Genomic DNA, 9,343 nt, shown 5'->3' with positions numbered 1-9,343 from the left:
ACCTCTTGCTCTTTTCTCCCTTTTCTCACTTGTGCAATTGCAGCCAGACAGTCCGTACCAGGGAGGCGTATTCTTCTTAACAATACATTTCCCAACAGACTATCCATTCAAACCACCGAAAGTGGCTTTTACGACACGCATATATCATCCAAACATCAACAGCAACGGGTCGATCTGTCTGGATATCTTAAGATCTCAATGGTCTCCCGCCCTGACAATATCAAAGGGTACGTATGCGCCGTTTCCCACCATTCGATTGAATTTGGCATTCTTTTATTACATCGTTTTCCTTTTCACTCCCTCCCTGCCCTCTCCATGTCGATGTCCGCCCCGTGCAGTGTTGCTGTCCATCTGCTCTCTGTTGTGTGATCCCAACCCCGACGACCCGCTGGTGCCGGAGATTGCCAGAATATATAAAACCGACCGGGAAAAATATAATGAACTTGCCCGGGAGTGGACACGAAAGTATGCTATGTGATGCGTTCCAGACGAGACATTGCTACGTAAACCCTACACCTACACGTACGACAACAACAACAACAACAGCCGCCGCAGCAGCAACAATAACAGCAGCAGCAGCAGCAAGTGCAGCAGCAGCGACCGCGCGCACCAGTTTACCATCCACTACAAGCGCCGCAACAGCAGCAACAACAACAACAGCAACAACAACAACGGTAGTATCAGCCAGTATGGTTGTAGGAAGCAAAGAAAGCAGAAGAAGCAGCAGCAGCAACATCATCAATTGTCCGGGGACGGTATCGGTAGCAACATCATTATACGCAGTAGCAGCAGCAGCAGTCAATGCTTTGCTGTAGTGCGCGGGCAGCAGGAAGTGCAGCAGCAGCAGCAGCAGGGAGAGAAATTTTCAACACAGCGTTACACCACCATCACCATTGATTGCAATGGGAGCTGTGACGTCACCCATTACCACCATCATCTGAAGCAACCGCAGCAGCAGCAGCAGCAACAACAACAGCTGTACGTGCTGCTAAATCCACAACAACAACAACACCCAGAGTGCAGCCTATTTCCGTACTACTTCTACCACTATTATAATCATCGCAATGCAAGGCGAAGCACCGAACACCAGCAGAAGCAGGACGGTGAGGACAGCGCTAAGTTAATAGACCAACTCCACAACACCAACCATAGTAACGACAGCAATAATACTACTACTACTACTACTACCCCAATCTACCATTGCTACAACATCTGCGTCGTCGACGGTGGCTCATCGTCGATCCGATGCTTCACGCGGAAGGTAGCCGACGAAAGCGATGAAAATGATGATGATAATGGTGACGGCGACAAACAACGTTTTACGGGCATCGGTGGCCTGCCGCATCATCCTGTACCGATGGTGCCGGTCGGCCGTGTCCGCTGCACTGCTGCGGCGGCAACGTCGGTGCCAGCACTCGCCGCCGCATCCCAATCCATGCTATTGCCACCAGAACAACATCATTCTACGTGCAGCGACGGCAGCAACAGCTACTAACTACTGCTACCGCTACTACTACAGCAACAACAACAACAACAACTACTGCTACTCAACTATAGATTATTATTTTACACACATTAAAGGTTAGAGAAACGTCTGTGTTTTCCCGCCACCATTCTCACCACCGCCACCACCAGCAACAAACCATCCCCTGTGTGTTGTCAACACAAAGCCGAGGGTGAAGAGAAAGCTTTTTAATCAACCATACGTACACAACAAGCAATAAAACTCACACACACACACACCAATTGGTTTGCGGAAAGGAAAGGGAACAGAGACACACAATTTAGGTAATGTTGTTTTCCCGCTACTCGTCGTCGTCCCGCACACCCCCTCGCCAGTCGCACGTGCGTCCGTGTGCACACTTGCCAGTTCAGAAACAGAGATACACACAGATAGAGAGAGAAAGAGAGAGAAAGGGGGAGATAAAGAGAAAGGTTTAGAGAGGCTCATTTAGATCGAAAATGTACCATGCAGTAACAGCGCGTTTGGTGTTCCGCCCTCCGCACGCAACTGGTAGACATGTTGTGTGTTCCCCTCCCCGTTTTGCGCTATCCCCCATTTGGATGTATACGCAGCGGGTGGATGAGGAGAGAAGGGAGGAAGGGAGGGGGAAAGGACACTGCAGAAATTATCGGTGGTCCCCGAAAGCACGAATGCTCTTAAATATGGCGCGAGGCCGCTCAGTTAGTGGTAAAATTAAGTTTTCATTGGTGGTGGTGCCTTTCTGGTAAAATCCAAATTCACAGCCACATCATTTGTTTTGTGCAGATGAGAGAGAGAGAGAGAGAGAGGAGAGCTAGAGCGAAAGGGTGTGTATTTAGGAGGGGTGGCCGGGTGTGAAAAACCAAGAAAGGGAAACACACACACACACACATACACACAACGGGCAGGGAAAGAAGTGAAGAGCGTATATAGGAAGGAGCTCCATTTGCGCATGGAGGAGAGGAGAAGTGCGTTCTTCAATGCAGAAAAAGGATGAGTGTGCTTTTCTGTGTGTATTTGTGTGTGTGTGTGTGTGTGTGTGTGTGTGTCGCTTTTTAAGTTATTTATTGATTGTCGTCGTCCAGCCCCATTTGCAACTAGCCCTGCAATTGGATTAAGTAGACCCAACAAGGCTCTCCAGGACCAATCAACGTCGTTACAACAGCAACAAACAACACCCTTGCCAAATGCACGGCAGCAGCGCGCGCACTACCCACATACATGTCAGGGCACGAAAGAGTTTTGTAAGCAAACAAACAAAAAAAAAGGCTCCTTAGGAGATACTACACCGCGTGAGAGTAGTGGAATAGAGGAAGGAAGTGGCGAGGTTTATAAGCGGCTCCAATTAGAACAAAAACAAAAAAATATACTGGCCCGGCGGGGGAGTGGACGGACGGTTAGTGGGAAACAACCGTTAATATACTTATGGTTTTGTTATTTGATTTATGGCACACCAAGATCAGAAAAAAACAGAGAGGAGATGGAGAGAGAGAGAGAGAGCCTGCACAGCAGGCTGCCGTGCGTTCTCGCGTTGTCCTTCGTTCCCCGTGGAAGCGGAATCATCTTTTCAACAAAATTCGGAAACCAACATCTCCATCCGCCCGCAAGCCAAGCAGAGAGAGAGAGAGGGAGAGAGAGAGAATCTATAGTTGCTTGCGTGCGCGCGCGCGCACGTGCTTGGATGGTATTCACCAGCGTACGCACACACTCACACACGTGTGTGTGTTGTTTTGCCGGTGGGGTGTGCACGTGAAAAACTCGAAATGATTGGGAAGAGGAGGAGTGTCGCGGAAGTGTTTGCATTTGTGAAAATGACGTGTGTGCGCGCAACAAGCGCGCTCGCGCATCAGGGGTCGTTCGCGCTGAGACGAGCGTGGTAAACCTTTGCTGTTGCGCACACACACACACCGGGAAGAATTCTGGAGTGTGGGTCGGTGGGTGGGTTGTGTGACCTGCCTACATTTGTACATCCCATCCGCGCGCATAAAGCAAAACAGAAGAAGAACAACGTGAGTGTGACGTAGGAAGTCATAACCAGCCTGGAAAGTTGGAGGGGAGGGGAGGGGAAGAGAAAGGAAGGAAGGGAGGGAGAGAGAGAGAGAGAGCAATATAACAACAACAACAACAAATTATGCAAAGAAAAGTGCTCTAGAACATGATACGATGGCGATGGGATGGGATGGACAAGGATGGATGGATTGATGTGTGGGGGTTAGGAGAATACTAGCGAAACAATGATAACAACAACAACAACAACAACACTACAGAGCGCGAAAGTAAAAGGCACACCCACCCACAGAGCGAGCGGAAAAGGCGTACCAGAGTTCTTTCTTCTTCTTTTTTTTTTTTTAGCGCGCTCGCGCGCACACCTTACAAAAGGCAAACTTTCTTTTTTTTTTTCGAGGTGTGGGTGGGGGAAGAAAACAGAAAAATCACTGAACTGCGTAACTGGGCAGACCGACAGACGACTTACTACACACACAAAACTAAATAAAGCTAATAAGAGAAAGTAAAGCAAAAAAAAAACGGCGAAAAAACAACTAGTAAGAACAGGAGATAAAAAATACCCTAGTGCAGGATAAAATACAAAAAAAAACGCAAGGAAAGGAGAAATTACATATATATTACAACGGTAAATCTGTTTGTTGTTTTGTTTTTCTTTTCTTGTACCACTTGTTTGTCCCTCCCCCCCCCCCCCCCCCCCCCCTAATTCTGTCTTCGTGATGTGTGCGTGCCACTCTGCGCCGACAGTTTGCTCCCCCATTCCTTGGTTTCAGTTTTTCTCCTATTTTCTTCTCCTATTTAGCGTGTGCGTGGTGTTTGTGTTTTTCTTCGGTCCGCCTGGATTGTTTTCCGTGTGTTGTACATTTTTCACCTCACTCTTTTTCTCATTCTCTCGATAGTGATTTTATTATGATTAGGTATTATATTATTTTTCTGTTTGTCTTGTTTTATACGTTAACATTGATTCACATGCACCTGTCTGTCTGTCTCTCTCTCTCTCTCTCTCTCTCTCTTCTCCCAGGAGTTCCAGTAATTTAGAGTTCCCCGTACACTAACGTTGAAGAGTTAAAGCTTTCTCATTTTGTGACGAATTACGTGTTTGTGCTCGTATCTCTTCCAACCTACCACATACAGATACACAAATACACAACGTATGCATAACGTATGATTGGGCAGAATAATTCAGGGCATATATTTCAAAACAAAAATAACTTACGCAACACTTGATGCCAGCAATCATGAAGCAGCAACATAAGTTGATAAGCCCGTATGTTTTTTTCTTGTTAATATGTTGGTTATCAAATGTACACACACACGAACTCTCCGCTAGTGCTCTCGCTCGCTTCTCGTGCCCTCGCTGTTGCGTAATAATATAAATGTAAATTTATTACAAATTTTTTTTTAGGCAGAATCTAAATACAAACAGGAACAAAACCGAAGCATACAGGAGGCCTCCTCTTTGCTTACACTCTTCCGCCTTCCACCCACACAAAAAAAGGGTTGACAGGGTTAGTGGTGAAAACACGGGTACCAAACGCCTAACTCTGTGACGTGTGCGCGTCCTCTTCAAACACGCAAACACACACACACACACACCCAAATCCAAACTGGATGTACTATGCTGAACCCCTTGTATGGGCAACTATATAATGACGACAAACAAAGGAAAACACACAAGCTCCTGTTTGATGTATAGTAGGTCGCGCAGGGCGGCAAGGGATGATCGCGCGTGCAAGGCTTAGCCCAATGGGATACATATACGCATACCTAGCAGCCAGAGGATGCCAAACAGAAGCACACTGAGATATTATATTTGATCCCTTCTTGTGGCTGGTTTTTGCGCGCGCGCGTGTGTGTGTGGTGCGTTTGAATTATTCGATTATGCCGCATTTCTTGGACGAACAAACGGGAACAAACGTATTTAAATTAATATTTTTTTAATTGTCTTTCTTTCGTTTTAGAAGCGGGTAAAACACAGGTCGCTTTCGCGCATCGCGCGTGTGTGTGTGTGTGTGCGGTGTCCAGGATTGACAAACGGATGAGTTTCGATTAGCAGAAGAAACAAATAATCAAAATTTGCACGCTCATGGCGTGGTGTGATGGCAGCAGCAGGGCGCCGCTTACGATTGGTTGAACACAAGTTAACCAAAATTACCACGGATATACTGGCCGAAAAACACACACACACACACATACATAGTGGAGAGCAGTAGTGTACGAAGAATGTGGTGCAGGTGGAGCAGAAACTAAACAGAAAACCAAACACACACATTGCATCGCATACTTATTATGATGGATACGCAGTTCAAACGCAAAAAGCAAAGCAAAGCAAAAAAAACACAAAAGACAATTGAAAGTACAGAGAAAAAACTGCAAAAGCAAAATAATACAAATCACATACTAAACATTTATTACTCTTTTAGCAAAACAAAATAAACTATACTTACCACGACCACCACCCCCCCCACAAGGATGAGATGGATGAGCGTTGTTGGTGGTTGCTTCTACATTGCTTGGTGCTGGGGTGTGCTGTGTGCGCACCGAGCAGGAGTGTGGAGTACGAGAAAGTTGGGTAGCACTGCTTGTGTGTGTGGAGATCATATGCTTCTGATGAGATGTCATGATATGTATGTTGCAGGGTAGCGAAAACCGCGGCCCACCATAGTAAACCGAATACACAACGCTTAACTTATAAACCGCATGAACAGGCAACCAGGGCAGAGGTTGGGGCCGCGCAAGCAGTTAGGAGAGGAAGAAGAAGGATAAAACACAACAATCCACATACCAACAGGATGTGTGATAGCGAAAGGCAGATGTGAAGAGAGAGAGAGAGAGAGAGAGAGAGAGAGAGAGAGAGAGAGAAAGAGAGAGAGAAAGAGAGAAAGATGAGGGTGAAAAAGCTGCGAACAATGACGATGCTGCTGCTACGTAGAAAAAAAAAAACAATGGAATAAAAAGAAACAAAGCAACATTAGATACGGGCACCCACCTCCACCCCATCTACTACTACTACATACACATACACACTCGCGCGCGCATACACTGTCACCGAGAAATAGTAAATGAGAACAATCACTACTAGTAGAGAGACAGAAAGGAACAAGGCGAGACTAAACGAAGGAAGCTTAATGTACGCAAACCATCGCTAGCGGTAATTGCTGCATTGCAAACACAGCAAAAACCGACCAGCCCATCCACTCACCCACCCTTCTTCACCTTTACCGTGGTCAGAGGGGATGGAAAGAGGAAGCGGCCAGAATTGGATGGAAACGCATTGGTTACGCTAAACAAACTAAGAAACAATCCACCAAAACAAACAAACAAAAACTACCTTTTCACCGTGTGGAATGGGGCAGACGAAAGAAACGGGAGGTGCGGAATCGTTGTGAAAAGCGATCAAAGACACACCGCGTTCGCGCGAGCCCTTTCGTTCCCTTCGCTCACAGCTGCTAAAAGCTTCTAATCCGCCCTCCTTTAACAATAAAACACACCGAACGTCTAACAAAAAATTGGATTTGCCATGGTTGGGCAGGGGAAAGTAGATAGGAGCTATGATATCTATTTGTGCACGTGCGCGCCCGCGCGCGTGTGTGTGTGTGTGTGGGGATGGTATTTGATGGTGGTGGGTACCGTGGGGTAAGCTAAGCTAAGCTGCATTTTCTGTTGTAAGCTCACGTGCGTCGTGTTGTGTTGCGTGTGTATGTGTAAAGGGCTCAAAAGTGGAACAACAACCAAACACACACACAACAAACAAACAAACAAACAAAGTGAAAACACAAGGATATGTGTGGACGGCACGAGAAAAGCGAAAATGGTGACGACAAAAGGAACAGCGTGTTGTGTGCGCAAGGTGTGAGACAAGAGTGTGACCACAGTTTTGCGGAGGGTGGTGAAGCGCCGAAGAAGAGAAAAACGGAGGAAAAGGGCTCGGAACAAAAATCAGAAAAAAATGATATGAATCGTGTTTTTTTTTCTATAAGTCAAATTGAATTTAAATTAAAATAAACAGAAAGGAAACCCGAACATATTGCGCTTTACCGGTGTGTGCGGTTTATCGTTCTTCTGATGTTTTTTTTTTTTTTTTTGGATTGAAACAATTTGTGGTTGGAGTTGGTTTTGTTTTGGTTTCCATCGTTTGAGCATCTCTAGGTGTGCCAGGGGTCAGCCTTCCGTTTTGCATAGCTGTGTGGTTGATGGATGAGTTTGCTTTGTTGTTACAGGAAGTTATTGTAGCTTATTCGACTGCCTGCTGCTTTGCATACTGGCAGGCGTAACGGTTTCTGGGAGTTTAAATTCACACAGGAGCTACTAACAGGTTCTGCCCTGGGAGTACCTGGGAGTCTAGCTTGCTACTTCTGCATGAGGGTTTGAAGTACAAACATAATGTTACGGTCTATTTTTCTTCCTATCTTAGGCATAGTTCGGCGTTCGAATGCTGTAAACTTCAGAAGGCGGTTGTTGCAGTTTGCCGTTCAATTCGGCAGGTGAGTTTATTGAGCGTTAGATCGTCATCTTCGCACAACATCAAAAGTGTGTAATGATTTCAATTGCCAATGCAGAGGTGCGCAATAATGAACCATTTCAGCAAGATTAACATGATAATTTCGTCAGATGCATATCACCAATGGCACTGTTAGGAGACGAAGAGCAGAAGTACAGGTGAAGCAGAAGATATTGCAATGAATTCCAGCTATACGCTGACTTAAGCTTATAATATCACACTGTGATGAAAGGTTCGTTGTCTAGTCCTCAGGTTTTTAACACCACAAATTCTGCGTGAATTACAGAAATGTGAAACAATAACTAGTCGCAATGATTCATGAAACGAGAAAAAAGCACTACTGGACTAATACTTTGCCATCGCACTATATACGCTAAGCATTCAAGTACCGCTCAACGGCTTTCTAACATAATAATGGAATCAGTATCAGTATGAAAAAAAAAACGTTGTCAAACAAATTGCTCTCTTGGCCATGCTCTACCATATGGCTTACTTTTCCCCTTGCTAAGGTCCGCAGTTGCTGTACACGGACCGTGTTCACTCGGTCGCTCTCAATTTCTCTAGCTTTGCGCTCTCAGTATACACACATTCCCCATTCGGTACGCTCATCTCATTCTACGTGGTTTACAGTGGTGAGCAGTGAAATAGCAAGCGTTAAATAAGCGTGAACTGTATTTTGTCAGAGCACTGGAGATTAAATCAATTATTTTAATTTTTGCTACTATTTTAAATACAACTGCGAGTAAGGTGAATTCACATGAAATAACCGCGTAGCGGATGTGAGGAAGAGGGGAGGAGGTGGGGGGGGGGGGCATTGTGAAACAAATGTATTTAACCCAAGCGATCAAGCTAATTAGCCTTCAAATACATTCCAATTCATTATTGTAAAGCTAAAATCAAGAATTCCTAATGTTTTTAATCTATAAAAGGAAATGAACATGTTGAATCCGAGAATCACATATACAATCAAATACAACCAATTGTGTAATGGTTCTTTTCTTTCCAATGGCACGACCTACTCATGACAGACGAGTGAAGTTAGAAGGAGAAGGAGAGACGGATGCACCTTAAAAAGCCGTTGTACAAGAGCAAGAAAGGTGTGATTAGGCAGAGGGGAGGGGGAAGGAAGGATTGCTAGTGTAGAGAGAGTTTGCATAAACAACGGAGGACAACATTCCGTGATGAAGTATGCATTCTAACTTTTGAAAAAGTCAGATTTCTCAACAGAAAAAGGGCTTAATCTAGATTTTGTTATTGGGTTTGTGAGGCATTCGGGCTAAGTGAAATGCCTCTCCAAAAATTACAACAACAAATATGAACGCTAGTTTGGCTTTAGAGTCCCTAAGCGTGTCCGT

At 45.3% G+C, this 9,343-nt stretch overlaps 1 protein-coding gene across 22 annotated transcripts in view; it reads left to right on the top strand.

The window, feature by feature from the left end:
- LOC1272120 (ubiquitin-conjugating enzyme E2-17 kDa) overlaps positions 1 to 7,510 on the top strand; it is a 23,342-nt gene extending 15,832 nt beyond the window's left edge. For 16 of the 22 annotated variants that reach the window (XM_310998.6, XM_061661553.1, XM_061661505.1 and 13 more), the window contains exons 5-6: positions 44 to 227; positions 339 to 2,905. In XM_310998.6, coding sequence (XP_310998.2) covers positions 44 to 227; positions 339 to 478 — 324 coding nt within the window. In that variant the 3' untranslated portion in view covers positions 479 to 2,905. Of the gene's footprint in view, positions 1 to 43; positions 228 to 338; positions 2,906 to 4,508; positions 4,755 to 4,892; positions 4,996 to 5,448 lie in introns of those variants that run through there. The other 6 variants (XR_009766539.1, XR_009766535.1, XR_009766532.1 and 3 more) reach the window with 6 other exon arrangements.
- Positions 7,511 to 9,343: the final 1,833 nt, after the last annotated feature.

The sequence above is a fragment of the Anopheles gambiae genome, chromosome X (assembly GCF_943734735.2).
Source record: "Anopheles gambiae chromosome X, idAnoGambNW_F1_1, whole genome shotgun sequence".
In the NCBI taxonomy this organism is placed as follows: domain Eukaryota; kingdom Metazoa; phylum Arthropoda; class Insecta; order Diptera; family Culicidae; genus Anopheles; species Anopheles gambiae.
This window is presented reverse-complemented; position numbering and strand designations above follow the sequence as displayed.